The 17,527-nt window shown below is 46.9% G+C and overlaps 1 protein-coding gene across 3 annotated transcripts in view; it reads left to right on the forward strand.

Annotated features, from left to right (window-relative positions):
• LOC121531501 (E3 ubiquitin-protein ligase arih1) overlaps positions 1-14,834 on the forward strand; it is a 78,644-nt gene extending 63,810 nt beyond the window's left edge. For 2 of the 3 annotated variants that reach the window (XM_041836741.1, XM_041836742.1), the window contains 2 exons: positions 12,071-12,183; positions 14,287-14,834. In XM_041836741.1, the coding sequence (XP_041692675.1) occupies positions 12,071-12,183; positions 14,287-14,371 (198 nt within the window). In that variant the 3' untranslated portion in view covers positions 14,372-14,834. The remainder of the gene's footprint in view (positions 1-12,070; positions 12,184-14,286) is intronic. The other variant, XM_041836744.1, reaches the window with a different exon arrangement.
• The last annotated feature ends 2,693 nt before the right edge of the window (positions 14,835-17,527 follow it).

Below are 17,527 nucleotides of genomic sequence, written 5' to 3' on the forward strand. Positions count from 1 at the left end.
GACAGAGGTGTGTAACCTACTGTAGCTGCTGGTAAAGACTCAGACAGAGGTGTGTAGTCTACTGTAGCTGCTGGTAAAGACTCAGACAGAGGTGTGTAACCTACTGTAGCTGCTGGTAAAGACTCAGCCAGAGGTGTGTAACCTACTGTAGCTGCTGGTAAAGACTCAGACAGAGGTGTGTAACCTACTGTAGCTGCTGGTAAAGACTCAGACAGAGGTGTGTAACCTACTGTAGCTGCTGGTAAAGACTCAGACAGAGGTGTGTAACCTACTGTAGCTGCTGGTAAAGACTCAGACAGAGGTGTGTAGCCTACTGTAGCTGCTGGTAAAGACTCGGACAGAGGTGTGTAACCTACTGTAGCTGCTGGTAAAGACTCAGACAGAGGTGTGTAACCTACTGTAGCTGCTGGTAAAGACTCAGACAGAGGTGTGTAACCTACTGTAGCTGCTGGTAAAGACTCAGACAGAGGTGTGTAACCTACTGTAGCTGCTGGTAAAGACTCAGACAGAGGTGTGTAACCTACTGTAGCTGCTGGTAAAGACTCAGACAGAGGTGTGTAACCTACTGTAGCTGCTGGTAAAGACTCAGACAGAGGTGTGTAACCTACTGTAGCTGCTGGTAAAGACTCAGACAGAGGTGTGTAGCCTACTGTAGCTGCTGGTAAAGACTCAGACAGAGGTGTGTGTAACCTACTGTAGCTGCTGGTAAAGACTCAGACAGAGGTGTGTAACCTACTGTAGCTGCTGGTAAAGACTCAGACAGAGGTGTGTAGCCTACTGTAGCTGCTGGTAAAGACTCAGACAGAGGTGTGTAGTTGCTGGTAAAGACTCAGACAGAGGTGTGTAACCTACTGTAGCTGCTGGTAAAGACTCAGACAGAGGTGTGTAGCCTACTGTAGCTGCTGGTAAAGACTCAGACAGAGGTGTGTAGCCTACTGTAGCTGCTGGTAAAGACTCAGACAGAGGTGTGTAGTTGCTGGTAAAGACTCAGACAGAGGTGTGTAGCCTACTGTAGCTGCTGGTAAAGACTCAGACAGAGGTGTGTAGCTGCTGGTAAAGACTCAGACAGAGGTGTGTAACCTACTGTAGCTGCTGGTAAAGACTCAGACAGAGGTGTGTAGCCTACTGTAGCTGCTGGTAAAGACTCAGACAGAGGTGTGTAACCTACTGTAGCTGCTGGTAAAGACTCGGACAGAGGTGTGTTGCCTACTGTAGCTGCTGGTAAAGACTCAGACAGAGGTGTGTAACCTACTGTAGCTGCTGGTAAAGACTCGGACAGAGGTGTGTAACCTACTGTAGCTGCTGGTAAAGACTCGGACAGAGGTGTGTAACCTACTGTAGCTGCTGGTAAAGACTCAGACAGAGGTGTGTAGTTGCTGGTAAAGACTCAGACAGAGGTGTGTAACCTACTGTAGCTGCTGGTAAAGACTCAGACAGAGGTGTGTAGCCTACTGTAGCTGCTGGTAAAGACTCAGACAGAGGTGTGTAGCTGCTGGTAAAGACTCAGACAGAGGTGTGTAACCTACTGTAGCTGCTGGTAAAGACTCAGACAGAGGTGTGTAACCTACTGTAGCTGCTGGTAAAGACTCAGACAGAGGTGTGTAACCTACTGTAGCTGCTGGTAAAGACTCAGACAGAGGTGTGTAGTCTACTGTAGCTGCTGGTAAAGACTCAGACAGAGGTGTGTAACCTACTGTAGCTGCTGGTAAAGACTCAGACAGAGGTGTGTAACCTACTGTAGCTGCTGGTAAAGACTCAGCCAGAGGTGTGTAACCTACTGTAGCTGCTGGTAAAGACTCAGACAGAGGTGTGTAACCTACTGTAGCTGCTGGTAAAGACTCAGACAGAGGTGTGTAACCTACTGTAGCTGCTGGTAAAGACTCAGACAGAGGTGTGTAACCTACTGTAGCTGCTGGTAAAGACTCAGACAGAGGTGTGTAGCCTACTGTAGCTGCTGGTAAAGACTCGGACAGAGGTGTGTAACCTACTGTAGCTGCTGGTAAAGACTCAGACAGAGGTGTGTAACCTACTGTAGCTGCTGGTAAAGACTCAGACAGAGGTGTGTAACCTACTGTAGCTGCTGGTAAAGACTCAGACAGAGGTGTGTAGTCTACTGTAGCTGCTGGTAAAGACTCAGACAGAGGTGTGTAACCTACTGTAGCTGCTGGTAAAGACTCAGACAGAGGTGTGTAACCTACTGTAGCTGCTGGTAAAGACTCAGACAGAGGTGTGTAACCTACTGTAGCTGCTGGTAAAGACTCAGACAGAGGTGTGTAACCTACTGTAGCTGCTGGTAAAGACTCAGACAGAGGTGTGTAACCTACTGTAGCTGCTGGTAAAGACTCAGACAGAGGTGTGTAACCTACTGTAGCTGCTGGTAAAGACTCAGACAGAGGTGTGTTGCCTACTGTAGCTGCTGGTAAAGACTCAGACAGAGGTGTGTAACCTACTGTAGCTGCTGGTAAAGACTCAGACAGAGGTGTGTAACCTACTGTAGCTGCTGGTAAAGACTCAGACAGAGGTGTGTAGCCTACTGTAGCTGCTGGTAAAGACTCAGACAGAGGTGTGTAGTTGCTGGTAAAGACTCAGACAGAGGTGTGTAACCTACTGTAGCTGCTGGTAAAGACTCAGACAGAGGTGTGTAGCCTACTGTAGCTGCTGGTAAAGACTCAGACAGAGGTGTGTAGCCTACTGTAGCTGCTGGTAAAGACTCAGACAGAGGTGTGTAGTTGCTGGTAAAGACTCAGACAGAGGTGTGTAACCTACTGTAGCTGCTGGTAAAGACTCAGACAGAGGTGTGTAGCCTACTGTAGCTGCTGGTAAAGACTCAGACAGAGGTGTGTAGCTGCTGGTAAAGACTCAGACAGAGGTGTGTAACCTACTGTAGCTGCTGGTAAAGACTCAGACAGAGGTGTGTAACCTACTGTAGCTGCTGGTAAAGACTCAGACAGAGGTGTGTAGCCTACTGTAGCTGCTGGTAAAGACTCAGACAGAGGTGTGTAGTCTACTGTAGCTGCTGGTAAAGACTCAGACAGAGGTGTGTAACCTACTGTAGCTGCTGGTAAAGACTCAGACAGAGGTGTGTAACCTACTGTAGCTGCGGGTAAAGACTCAGCCAGAGGTGTGTAACCTACTGTAGCTGCTGGTAAAGACTCAGACAGAGGTGTGTAACCTACTGTAGCTGCTGGTAAAGACTCAGACAGAGGTGTGTAACCTACTGTAGCTGCTGGTAAAGACTCAGACAGAGGTGTGTAACCTACTGTAGCTGCTGGTAAAGACTCAGACAGAGGTGTGTAACCTACTGTAGCTGCTGGTAAAGACTCAGACAGAGGTGTGTTGCCTACTGTAGCTGCTGGTAAAGACTCAGACAGAGGTGTGTGTAACCTACTGTAGCTGCTGGTAAAGACTCAGACAGAGGTGTGTAACCTACTGTAGCTGCTGGTAAAGACTCAGACAGAGGTGTGTAGCTGCTGGTAAAGACTCAGACAGAGGTGTGTAACCTACTGTAGCTGCTGGTAAAGACTCAGACAGAGGTGTGTAACCTACTGTAGCTGCTGGTAAAGACTCAGACAGAGGTGTGTAATCTACTGTAGCTGCTGGTAAAGACTCAGCCAGAGGTGTGTAACCTACTGTAGCTGCTGGTAAAGACTCAGACAGAGGTGTGTAACCTACTGTAGCTGCTGGTAAAGACTCAGACAGAGGTGTGTAACCTACTGTAGCTGCTGGTAAAGACTCAGACAGAGGTGTGTAGCCTACTGTAGCTGCTGGTAGAAGACTCGGACAGAGTGTGTGTAACCTACTGTAGCTGCTGGTAAAGACTCGGACAGAGGTGTGTAACCTACTGTAGCTGCTGGTAAAGACTCAGACAGAGGTGTGTGGCCTACTGTAGCTGCTGGTAAAGACTCAGACAGAGGTGTGTAGTCTACTGTAGCTGCTGGTAAAGACTCAGACAGAGGTGTGTAACCTACTGTAGCTGCTGGTAAAGACTCAGACAGAGGTGTGTAGTTGCTGGTAAAGACTCAGACAGAGGTGTGTAACCTACTGTAGCTGCTGGTAAAGACTCAGACAGAGGTGTGTAGCCTACTGTAGCTGCTGGTAAAGACTCAGACAGAGGTGTGTAGCCTACTGTAGCTGCTGGTAAAGACTCAGACAGATGTGTGCTGTAGCTGCTGGTAAAGACTCAGACAGAGGTGTGTAACCTACTGTAGCTGCTGGTAAAGACTCAGACAGAGGTGTGTAGCCTACTGTAGCTGCTGGTAAAGACTCAGACAGAGGTGTGTAGCTGCTGGTAAAGACTCAGACAGAGGTGTGTAACCTACTGTAGCTGCTGGTAAAGACTCAGACAGAGGTGTGTAACCTACTGTAGCTGCTGGTAAAGACTCAGACAGAGGTGTGTAGCCTACTGTAGCTGCTGGTAAAGACTCAGACAGAGGTGTGTAGTCTACTGTAGCTGCTGGTAAAGACTCAGACAGAGGTGTGTAACCTACTGTAGCTGCTGGTAAAGACTCAGACAGAGGTGTGTAACCTACTGTAGCTGCGGGTAAAGACTCAGCCAGAGGTGTGTAACCTACTGTAGCTGCTGGTAAAGACTCAGACAGAGGTGTGTAACCTACTGTAGCTGCTGGTAAAGACTCAGACAGAGGTGTGTAACCTACTGTAGCTGCTGTTAAAGACTCAGACAGAGGTGTGTAGCCTACTGTAGCTGCTGGTAAAGACTCAGACAGAGGTGTGTAACCTACTGTAGCTGCTGGTAAAGACTCAGACAGAGGTGTGTAACCTACTGTAGCTGCTGGTAAAGACTCAGACAGAGGTGTGTTGCCTACTGTAGCTGCTGGTAAAGACTCAGACAGAGGTGTGTAACCTACTGTAGCTGCTGGTAAAGACTCAGACAGAGGTGTGTAACCTACTGTAGCTGCTGGTAAAGACTCAGACAGAGGTGTGTAACCTACTGTAGCTGCTGGTAAAGACTCAGACAGAGGTGTGTAGCCTACTGTAGCTGCTGGTAAAGACTCAGACAGAGGTGTGTAACCTACTGTAGCTGCTGGTAAAGACTCAGACAGAGGTGTGTAACCTACTGTAGCTGCTGGTAAAGACTCAGACAGAGGTGTGTTGCCTACTGTAGCTGCTGGTAAAGACTCAGACAGAGGGGTGTGTAACCTACTGTAGCTGCTGGTAAAGACTCAGACAGAGGTGTGTAACCTACTGTAGCTGCTGGTAAAGACTCAGACAGAGGTGTGTAGCCTACTGTAGCTGCTGGTAAAGACTCAGACAGAGGTGTGTAACCTACTGTAGCTGCTGGTAAAGACTCAGACAGAGGTGTGTAGTTGCTGGTAAAGACTCAGACAGAGGTGTGTAACCTACTGTAGCTGCTGGTAAAGACTCAGACAGAGATGTGTAGCTGCTGGTAAAGACTCAGACAGAGGTGTGTAACCTACTGTAGCTGCTGGTAAAGACTCAGACAGAGGTGTGTAACCTACTGTAGCTGCTGGTAAAGACTCAGACAGAGGTGTGTAGCCTACTGTAGCTGCTGGTAAAGACTCAGACAGAGGTGTGTAGCCTACTGTAGCTGCTGGTAAAGACTCAGACAGAGGTGTATGTAGTTGCTGGTAAAGACTCAGACAGAGGTGTGTAACCTACTGTAGCTGCTGGTAAAGACTCAGACAGAGGTGTGTAACCTACTGTAGCTGCTGGTAAAGACTCAGACAGAGGTGCTGTAGCTGCTGGTAAAGACTCAGACAGAGGTGTGTAACCTACTGTAGCTGCTGGTAAAGACTCAGACAGAGGTGTGTAACCTACTGTAGCTGCTGGTAAAGACTCAGACAGAGGTGTGTAGCCTACTGTAGCTGCTGGTAAAGACTCAGACAGAGGTGTGTAGTCTACTGTAGCTGCTGGTAAAGACTCAGACAGAGGTGTGTAACCTACTGTAGCTGCTGGTAAAGACTCAGACAGAGGTGTGTAACCTACTGTAGCTGCGGGTAAAGACTCAGACAGAGGTGTGTAACCTACTGTAGCTGCTGGTAAAGACTCAGACAGAGGTGTGTAACCTACTGTAGCTGCTGGTAAAGACTCAGACAGAGGTGTGTAACCTACTGTAGCTGCTGGTAAAGACTCAGACAGAGGTGTGTAACCTACTGTAGCTGCTGGTAAAGACTCAGACAGAGGTGTGTAACCTACTGTAGCTGCTGGTAAAGACTCAGACAGAGGTGTGTAGCCTACTGTAGCTGCTGGTAAAGACTCAGACAGAGGTGTGTGTAACCTACTGTAGCTGCTGGTAAAGACTCAGACAGAGGTGTGTAACCTACTGTAGCTGCTGGTAAAGACTCAGACAGAGGTGGTAGCCTTGTAGCTGCTGGTAAAGACTCAGACAGAGGTGTGTAACCTACTGTAGCTGCTGGTAAAGACTCAGACAGAGGTGTGTAACCTACTGTAGCTGCTGGTAAAGACTCAGACAGAGGTGTGTAATCTACTGTAGCTGCTGGTAAAGACTCAGCCAGAGGTGTGTAACCTACTGTAGCTGCTGGTAAAGACTCAGACAGAGGTGTGTAACCTACTGTAGCTGCTGGTAAAGACTCAGACAGAGGTGTGTAACCTACTGTAGCTGCTGGTAAAGACTCAGCCAGAGGTGTGTAACCTACTGTAGCTGCTGGTAAAGACTCAGACAGAGGTGTGTAACCTACTGTAGCTGCTGGTAAAGACTCAGACAGAGGTGTGTAACCTACTGTAGCTGCTGGTAAAGACTCAGACAGAGGTGTGTAGCCTACTGTAGCTGCTGGTAAAGACTCGGACAGAGGTGTGTAACCTACTGTAGCTGCTGGTAAAGACTCGGACAGAGGTGTGTAACCTACTGTAGCTGCTGGTAAAGACTCAGACAGAGGTGTGTGGCCTACTGTAGCTGCTGGTAAAGACTCAGACAGAGGTGTGTAGTCTACTGTAGCTGCTGGTAAAGACTCAGACAGAGGTGTGTAACCTACTGTAGCTGCTGGTAAAGACTCAGACAGAGGTGTGTAGTTGCTGGTAAAGACTCAGACAGAGGTGTGTAACCTACTGTAGCTGCTGGTAAAGACTCAGACAGAGGTGTGTAGCCTACTGTAGCTGCTGGTAAAGACTCAGACAGAGGTGTGTAGCCTACTGTAGCTGCTGGTAAAGACTCAGACAGAGGTGTGTAGTTGCTGGTAAAGACTCAGACAGAGGTGTGTAACCTACTGTAGCTGCTGGTAAAGACTCAGACAGAGGTGTGTAGCCTACTGTAGCTGCTGGTAAAGACTCAGACAGAGGTGTGTAGCTGCTGGTAAAGACTCAGACAGAGGTGTGTAACCTACTGTAGCTGCTGGTAAAGACTCAGACAGAGGTGTGTAACCTACTGTAGCTGCTGGTAAAGACTCAGACAGAGGTGTGTAGCCTACTGTAGCTGCTGGTAAAGACTCAGACAGAGGTGTGTAGCCTACTGTAGCTGCTGGTAAAGACTCAGACAGAGGTGTGTAACCTACTGTAGCTGCTGGTAAAGACTCAGACAGAGGTGTGTAACCTACTGTAGCTGCGGTAAAGACTCAGACAGAGGTGTGTAACCTACTGTAGCTGCTGGTAAAGACTCAGACAGAGGTGTGTAACCTACTGTAGCTGCTGGTAAAGACTCAGACAGAGGTGTGTAACCTACTGTAGCTGCTGGTAAAGACTCAGACAGAGGTGTGTTGCCTACTGTAGCTGCTGGTAAAGACTCAGACAGAGGTGTGTAACCTACTGTAGCTGCTGGTAAAGACTCAGACAGAGGTGTGTAACCTACTGTAGCTGCTGGTAAAGACTCAGACAGAGGTGTGTAACCTACTGTAGCTGCTGGTAAAGACTCAGACAGAGGTGTGTAGCCTACTGTAGCTGCTGGTAAAGACTCAGACAGAGGTGTGTAACCTACTGTAGCTGCTGGTAAAGACTCAGACAGAGGTGTGTAACCTACTGTAGCTGCTGGTAAAGACTCAGACAGAGGTGTGTTGCCTACTGTAGCTGCTGGTAAAGACTCAGACAGAGGTGTGTGTAACCTACTGTAGCTGCTGGTAAAGACTCAGACAGAGGTGTGTAACCTACTGTAGCTGCTGGTAAAGACTCAGACAGAGGTGTGTAGCCTACTGTAGCTGCTGGTAAAGACTCAGACAGAGGTGTGTAACCTACTGTAGCTGCTGGTAAAGACTCAGACAGAGGTGTGTAGTTGCTGGTAAAGACTCAGACAGAGGTGTGTAGCCTACTGTAGCTGCTGGTAAAGACTCAGACAGAGGTGTGTAGCTGCTGGTAAAGACTCAGACAGAGGTGTGTAACCTACTGTAGCTGCTGGTAAAGACTCAGACAGAGGTGTGTAACCTACTGTAGCTGCTGGTAAAGACTCAGACAGAGGTGTGTAGCCTACTGTAGCTGCTGGTAAAGACTCAGACAGAGGTGTGTAGTCTACTGTAGCTGCTGGTAAAGACTCAGACAGAGGTGTGTAACCTACTGTAGCTGCTGGTAAAGACTCAGAGGTGTGTAACCTACTGTAGCTGCTGGTAAAGACTCAGACAGAGGTGTGTAACCTACTGTAGCTGCTGGTAAAGACTCAGACAGAGGTGTGTAACCTACTGTAGCTGCTGGTAAAGACTCAGACAGAGGTGTGTAGCCTACTGTAGCTGCTGGTAAAGACTCAGACAGAGGTGTGTAACCTACTGTAGCTGCTGGTAAAGACTCAGACAGAGGTGTGTAACCTACTGTAGCTGCTGGTAAAGACTCAGACAGAGGTGTGTAGCCTACTGTAGCTGCTGGTAAAGACTCAGACAGAGGTGTGTAGCTGCTGGTAAAGACTCAGACAGAGGTGTGTAACCTACTGTAGCTGCTGGTAAAGACTCAGACAGAGGTGTGTAACCTACTGTAGCTGCTGGTAAAGACTCAGACAGAGGTGTGTAGCCTACTGTAGCTGCTGGTAAAGACTCAGACAGAGGTGTGTAGCCTACTGTAGCTGCTGGTAAAGACTCAGACAGAGGTGTGTAACCTACTGTAGCTGCTGGTAAAGACTCAGACAGAGGTGTGTAACCTACTGTAGCTGCGGGTAAAGACTCAGCCAGAGGTGTGTAACCTACTGTAGCTGCTGGTAAAGACTCAGACAGAGGTGTGTAACCTACTGTAGCTGCTGGTAAAGACTCAGACAGAGGTGTGTAACCTACTGTAGCTGCTGGTAAAGACTCAGACAGAGGTGTGTAGCCTACTGTAGCTGCTGGTAAAGACTCAGACAGAGGTGTGTAACCTACTGTAGCTGCTGGTAAAGACTCAGACAGAGGTGTGTAACCTACTGTAGCTGCTGGTAAAGACTCAGACAGAGGTGTGTTGCCTACTGTAGCTGCTGGTAAAGACTCAGACAGAGGTGTGTAACCTACTGTAGCTGCTGGTAAAGACTCAGCCAGAGGTGTGTAACCTACTGTAGCTGCTGGTAAAGACTCAGACAGAGGTGTGTAACCTACTGTAGCTGCTGGTAAAGACTCAGACAGAGGTGTGTAGCCTACTGTAGCTGCTGGTAAAGACTCAGACAGAGGTGTGTAACCTACTGTAGCTGCTGGTAAAGACTCAGACAGAGGTGTGTAACCTACTGTAGCTGCTGGTAAAGACTCAGACAGAGTGTGTGTTGCCTACTGTAGCTGCTGGTAAAGACTCAGACAGAGGTGTGTGTAACCTACTGTAGCTGCTGGTAAAGACTCAGACAGAGGTGTGTAACCTACTGTAGCTGCTGGTAAAGACTCAGACAGAGGTGTGTAGCCTACTGTAGCTGCTGGTAAAGACTCAGACAGAGGTGTGTAACCTACTGTAGCTGCTGGTAAAGACTCAGACAGAGGTGTGTAGCCTACTGTAGCTGCTGGTAAAGACTCAGACAGAGGTGTGTAGCTGCTGGTAAAGACTCAGACAGAGGTGTGTAACCTACTGTAGCTGCTGGTAAAGACTCAGACAGAGGTGTGTAGTCTACTGTAGCTGCTGGTAAAGACTCAGACAGAGGTGTGTAACCTACTGTAGCTGCTGGTAAAGACTCAGAGGTGTGTAACCTACTGTAGCTGCTGGTAAAGACTCAGACAGAGGTGTGTAACCTACTGTAGCTGCTGGTAAAGACTCAGACAGAGGTGTGTAGCCTACTGTAGCTGCTGGTAAAGACTCAGACAGAGGTGTGTAGCCTACTGTAGCTGCTGGTAAAGACTCAGACAGAGGTGTGTAACCTACTGTAGCTGCTGGTAAAGACTCAGACAGAGGTGTGTAACCTACTGTAGCTGCTGGTAAAGACTCAGACAGAGGTGTGTAGCCTACTGTAGCTGCTGGTAAAGACTCAGACAGAGGTGTGTAGCCTACTGTAGCTGCTGGTAAAGACTCAGACAGAGGTGTGTAGTTGCTGGTAAAGACTCAGACAGAGGTATGTAACCTACTGTAGCTGCTGGTAAAGACTCAGACAGAGGTGTGTAGCCTACTGTAGCTGCTGGTAAAGACTCAGACAGAGGTGTGTAACCTACTGTAGATGCTGGTAAAGACTCAGACAGAGGTGTGTAGCCTACTGTAGCTGCTGGTAAAGACTCAGACAGAGGTGTGTAACCTACTGTAGCTGCTGGTAAAGACTCAGACAGAGGTGTGTAACCTACTGTAGCTGCTGGTAAAGACTCAGACAGAGGTGTGTAGCCTACTGTAGCTGCTGGTAAAGACTCAGACAGAGGTGTGTAACCTACTGTAGCTGCTGGTAAAGACTCAGACAGAGGCGTGTAACCTACTGTAGCTGCTGGTAAAGTCATTCACAGCCTCTACTTTATCGCTCAGGATGAAACTTTCCACTGCTACTATTTTGGCCTTGTAATGTTATTAAACTGAACCAGACAACCCCATAGTAGAATAGTTGGCCTGTTTACCTAGTCGACTTGTTTACCTAGTCCCGAGTGGCGCAGTGGTCTAAGGCACTGCATCGCAGTGCTAGCTGTGCCACTAGAGATCCTGGTTCGAATCTGGGCTCTGTCGTAGCCGGCTGCGACCGGGAGACCCATGGGGCGGCGCACAATTGGCCCAGCGTCGTCCAGGGTAGGGGAGGGAATGGCCGGCAGGGTTGTAGCTCAGTTGGTAGAGCATGGCGTTTGCAACACCAGGGTTGTGGGTTCGATTCCCACGGGGGGTATGAAAAAAAATATATATATGTATGCACTCACTAACTGTAAGTCGCTCTGGATAAGAGCGTCTGCTAAATGACTAAAATGTAATGTAAATGTGTTCTATGCAAGATAAATATTCCTCTTGAGGCGCATTCAAGTTGCGAGAGCCATAGGGAGGGAAACGTATTCTGATGAGCAGTTTTAAAAAGATCCCAGTTTTATATTACTACCATGTTTAGTTGGCATGGTTTAGGCTCGGCTGTGATCTTAAAGGGGCAGTGTCGTCTTAAAGGGGCAGTGACATACTTTGTAATAGAAACAAAAAAAAAGTGAATAATAATTGATAATTATTTTTATATTCATGTTTGTAATAAAATAATGAACAATAATACCAATCAGGATGTTGTGTCCAATGGGGTAAATGCAGATGGACAAACCTCATGCTTCAGCTTGATGTACATTTTATAACCACTCTGCTACATCAGTTGGGTTACAGGTCATAAGGCGGCTGTATAATATGTATAACCATGCATAGGCTATATGCACATGGTCCAATATGTTCAAATCATTTTTACCAATATGTTATTGGGCCAATTTCTGGAGGTGGAAATGATATTTTAGATGGTGTCAGTATCCATTTATTTTAATACATGTTTTAGTAGAATGTCCTTTTAAAAAGTCACCCGAACTTCTCAGTCCTTAAGCATCAAAATGATCATGACCCTGGACCCCCTAAGCAAGGAGACTGGAATTGGTCAAACTCACATTTTAGTACATGAACATGATCCTCTTTCCCTAAAAAGCATGATGGGCTTTACATGAAAGGGGAGGTTAACTTGGCCCCAGACAATCGATCTGAGATCGACTTAAGTTTCAGTCATGGGATTTGTTTTTGTGGGGGTAATAAGGCTTAACTGACCGAGGCTGACTTGTTGTTATGATGTCATCAGAACAACCAGGCGGACCTGGAGAACTGTACAGAGACGTTGTCTGGATACCTGGAGAGGGACATTTCCCAGGATTCCTTGCAGGATATCAAGCAGAAAGTACAGGACAAATACAGGTGGGTCAGAGAAAGATACAGAAGCCCTCTCAACTGAAAAATGTATTTCTCATGATGTTTTGATATCGTCATGAAGAAGACGTCTTTACCTGGTTGTAACAGAGACCAGTAGGTTGTTAAATTACGTCTTCACAATTAAAGCTGCAACTGCATTGCCAGGGTCCAGCTGTGTGACCACTGCGACACCATGCCAGGGTCCAGCTGTGTGACCACTGTGACACCATGCCAGGGTCCAGCTGTGTGACCACTGTGACACCATGCCAGGGTCCAGCTGTGTGACCACTGTGACACCATGCCAGGGTCCAGCTGTGTGACCACTGTGACACCATGCCAGGGTCCAGCTGTGTGACCACTGTGACACCATGCCAGGGTCCAGCTGTGTGACCACTGCGACACCATGCCAGGGTCCAGCTGTGTGACCACTGTGACACCATGCCAGGGTCCAGCTGTGTGACCACTGTGACACCATGCCAGGGTCCAGCTGTGTGACCACTGTGACACCATGCCAGGGTCCAGCTGTGTGACCACTGTGACACCATGCCAGGGTCCAGCTGTGTGACCACTGCGACACCATGCCAGGGTCCAGCTGTGTGACCACTGTGACACCATGCCAGGGTCCAGCTGTGTGACCACTGTGACACCATGCCAGGGTCCAGCTGTGTGACCACTGTGACACCATGCCAGGGTCCAGCTGTGTGACCACTGCGACACCATGCCAGGGTCCAGCTGTGTGACCACTGTGACACCATCAGGACAAATTGGACACATTGCCCTAAGATGAGCTGCTTCTGTACTGTTTACCACGCTTGCCAAATATCAGAACTCAACATCGAAAAAAACAGTGCCTTCAGAAAGTATTCATGCCCCTTGACATATTCCACATTTTCTTGTGTTCCTGAATTCAAAATTGATTAAATAGATTTATTTCTCTCACCCATCTAGACCCAGTACCCCAAAATGACAAAGTGAAAACATGTTTTTTGAAATTTTGGCAAATGTATTGAAAATGAAATACAGAAATATCTAATTTACGTAAGTATTCACACCCCTGAGTCAATACTTTGTAGAAGCACCTTTGGCAGTGATTACAGCTGTCTTGTTATTATTTAATTTTTTTAAATAGGCGCTTACTACAGTAATTTTTTTTTATTGAAAGTTGAACATCTAGTCTTTTGACAATGTTAAAATTAGGTGAAATCATTCCTGAACCTGCAACAAAAAACAAGCTACATATGGACAGTACAAAAACAAATGATCTAATGATTCTGTCTCTTCAAGTGGATTTTCAAGTAGATTTAAGTCAAAACTGTAACTCGGCCACTCAGGAACATTGAATGTCTTATTGGTAAGCAACTCTAGTGTATATTTGGCCTTGTGTTTTAGGTTATTGTCCTGCTGAAAGGTGAATAAAACTCCCAGTGTCTGGTGGAAAGCAGACTGAATCAGGTTTTCCTCTAGGATTTAGCCTGTGCCCCAGTCCTTAACGATTACAATCATACCCATAACATGATGCAGCCACCACTATGCTTGAAAATATGGAGAGTGGGACTCAGTAATGTGTTGTATTGGATTTGCCCCGAACAGGATGCATGTTTTGGAATATTTTTTATTCTGCACAGCAGGGATCATCAACTAGATTCAGCCGCAATAAAATTTTTTGGTTGAGCGGATGTTCGAGGGGCCGGAACATAATTACAAATAATTCGACCTCAAGAAGACCAAACCGATATAATGTTTGACTAAAACATAATCATTTCAAACCTTGCTTACATTTGTATAAGATCACGTGTTGCATCCTCCTAGGCTTTACCATCTCACATTAAAATGTTTCATTTCGGATGAAAAGTAATAATGAACTGGAACAGATTAGAACACCAGGCCCGGGCTGAACCAAATACAATCGGGTTTTATACCTGGCCCGGGCTGAACCAAATACAATCGGGTTTTATACCTGGCCCGGGCTGAACCAAATACAATCGGGTTTTATACCTGGCCCGGGCTGAACCAAATACAATCGGGTTTTACAAGTTTCGCTGCTGAACCCCGAATTAGAAAATGACATCATTACGACATCAGGCCCAATACACCTCTTCTCTCTTCTAGATACTGTGAGAGCCGGCGGAGGATGCTTCTACACCATGTACATGAAGGCTACGAGAAGGACCAATGGGAGGACATTGAGGATTGAGGACACACCTCCTCATCTACAACATGAACTGAATCAGAGAACCTCTTTTCTCTACAGAAAATATTTTTTCGCCACACCTGATTTTAAAATCTTGATGAGTTGATAATTTGAATCAGCAGTCTAGTGCTGGGGCAAACAACTAAATGTGCCCCCCTTTTGGGTCCCCAGGACCAGGTTTGAGAACCACTGGTCTAGAGAATCTCTCTGTTCTCTAGTGACCAGAGCTGGTTAGAATCTGGCAACACCCACTGGTGCATCCTCTCCTCCCTCACTGCTTTTGTTTTAATGGAAACTTCAAAAGTTAAATCCTATTTCAATACAGCAGGTAGAATATTAAATATGAACTGTACAACATAAATAAATCAAAGTAAAACAACAAATGCATACAGTGATTTCAGAAAGTATTCAGATCCCTTGACCTTTTCCACATTTTGTTACATTACAGCCTTATTCTAAAATGGATTAAATAGTTTTTTCCCCTCATCAATCTACACACACTACCCCATAATGACAAAGCAAAAACAGGTTTTTAGAAAAAAAGAAATATGACATTTACATAAGTATTCAGACCCTTTACTCAGTACTTTGTTGAAGCACCTTTGGCAGCGATTACAGCCTTGAGTCTTCTTGGGTATGACGCTACAAGCTTGGCACACCTGTATTTGGGGAGTTTCTCCCATTCTTCTCTGCAGATCCTCTCAAGCTCTGTCAGGTCTCTCCAGAGATGTTCGATCGGGTTCTAGTCCGGGCCACTCAAGGACATTCAGAGACTTGTCCCGAAGCCACTCCTGCATTTACATTACATTTTACATTTTAGTCATTTAGCAGACGCTCTTATCCAGAGCGACTTACAGTTAGTGAATACATATATTTTTTTATTTTTTATACTGGCCCCCTGTGGGAATTGAACCCACAACCCTGGCGTTGCAAACGCCATGCTCTATCAACTGAGCTACATCCCTGCCGGCCATTCCCTCCCCTACCCTGGACGACGCTGGGCCAATTGTGCGCCGCCCATGAGTCTCCCGGTCGCGGCCGGCTGCGACAGAGCCTGGATTCGAACCAGGATCTCTAGTGGCACAGTTAGCACTGCGATGCAGCGCCTTAGACCACTGCGCCACTCAGGAGATCCTGTGTTGTCTTGGCTTTGTGCTTAGGGTCATTGTCCTGTTGGAAGGTGAATCCTCGCCCCAGTCTGAGGTCCTGAGCGCTCTGGAGCAGGTTTTCATCAAGGATCTCTCTGTACTTTGCTCCGTTCATCTTTCCCTCGATCCTGACTAGTCTCCCAGTCCCTGCCGCTGAAAACCATCCCCACAGCATGATGCTGCCACCACCATTCTTCACCATAGCGATGGTGCCAGGTTTCCTCCGGACATGACGCTTGGCATTCTGGCCAAAGAGTTCAATCTTGGTTTCATCAGACCAGATAATCTTGTTTCTCATGGTCAGAGTCTTTAGGTGCCTTTTGGCAAACTCCAAGCGGGCTGTCGTGCCTTTTACTGAGGAGTGGTTTCCGTCTGGCCACTCTACCATAACGGCCTGATTGGTGGAGTGCTGCAGAGATGGTTGTCCTTCTGGAAGGTTCTCCCATCTCCACAGAGGAACTCTGTCAGAGTGACCATCGGGTTCTTGGTCACCTCCCTGACCAAGGCCCTTCTCCCCCGATCGCTCTGTTCGACCTCATGGCTTGGTTTTTGCTCTGACATGCACTGTCAACTGTGGGACCTTATATAGACAGTTGTGTGTCTTTCCAAATCATGTCCAATCAATTGAATTTAAGGGTCTGAATACTGAATAAAAAAGGTATTTCTGCTTTTAATTTTTTTTATAAATTTGCAAACATTTCGAAAAACCTATTTTTGCTTTGTCATTATGGGGTATTGTGTGTGTGTGTGTGTATATTGAGGATGATAAAAAATATATAATTTAAATGTGGAAAAAGTCAAGGGGTCCTAATACTTTCCGAATGCACTGTATATCCTGTCTTGTCTTGTACCATCAGATATCTTCCTTCCTGTTATATCTGGATGTTTTCTTTTGAGTCAGACTTTTATTTTATTTTTGATAAATGAACGTTGTTTTGAACACTGCTTTAACCATCCTGGCAGCCATGTTGTCTGCTGTACGTCTGAGTGACTGTTCTCCCGGCAGCCATGTTGTCTGCTGTACGTCTGAGTGACTGTTGTCCTGGCAGCCATGTTGTCAGCTGTACGTCTGAGTGACTGTTGTCCTGGCAGCCATGTTGTCTGCTGTACGTCTGAGTGACTGTTGTCCTGGCAGCCATGTTGTCTGCTGTACGTCTGAGTGACTGTTGTCCTGGCAGCCATGTTCTCTGCTGTACGTCTGAGTGACTGTTCTCCTGGCAGCCATGTTGTCTGCTGTACGTCTGAGTGACTGTTGTCCTGGCAGCCATGTTGTCTGCTGTACGTCTGAGTGACTGTTGTCCTGGCAGCCATGTTGTCTGCTGTACGTCTGAGTGACTGTTGTCCCGGCAGCCATGTTGTCTGCTGTACGTCTGAGTGACTGTTGTCCCGGCAGCCATGTTGTCTGCTGTACGTCTGAGTGACTGTTGTCCCGGCAGCCATGTTGTCTGCTGTACGTCTGAGTGACTGTTGTCCTGGCAGCCGGCAGCCATGTTGTCTGCTGTACGTCTGAGTGACTGAATCGTGAAAAATTAAAGTTGGCTAAAAATGAATAAATATTGATGCTCTTTTTTTTTGTAAATAAGGGATCTGCATAGGCGTTACAGAAGAAAGAATGGCACGTGTTCGGGTGATTATTTTTTTATTAGAAAAATATTCAGAAGAAATGTGTATATTTGCTGTGTAGACTCAGTATCTCCTCCGAGTGGAGTGTGTGAATTTGGAGGAGCAAACCCCCCCCCCCTCCATCCCCCATAACTCTAGAGAAGGAGGCTGAGACAGGTACAAAGAAATGGGTACAAAATGATGATGGAGTCTTCAGTCTTAGGACTTTGAGCGTAGCCTATGGTCAGGATTCAATCAGTGTGGATTTGGACAATGCACCATTTAAAGGTACAGTGTCTTGCGAAAGTATTCACCCCCCTTGGCATTTTTCCTATTTTGTTGCCTTACAACCTGGAATTAAAATGGATTTTTTTTGGGGGTTTGTATCATTTGATTTACACAACATGCC

Source organism: Coregonus clupeaformis, unplaced genomic scaffold (genome assembly GCF_020615455.1).
Source record: "Coregonus clupeaformis isolate EN_2021a unplaced genomic scaffold, ASM2061545v1 scaf0245, whole genome shotgun sequence".
NCBI classification, from domain to species: Eukaryota; Metazoa; Chordata; class Actinopteri; order Salmoniformes; family Salmonidae; genus Coregonus; species Coregonus clupeaformis.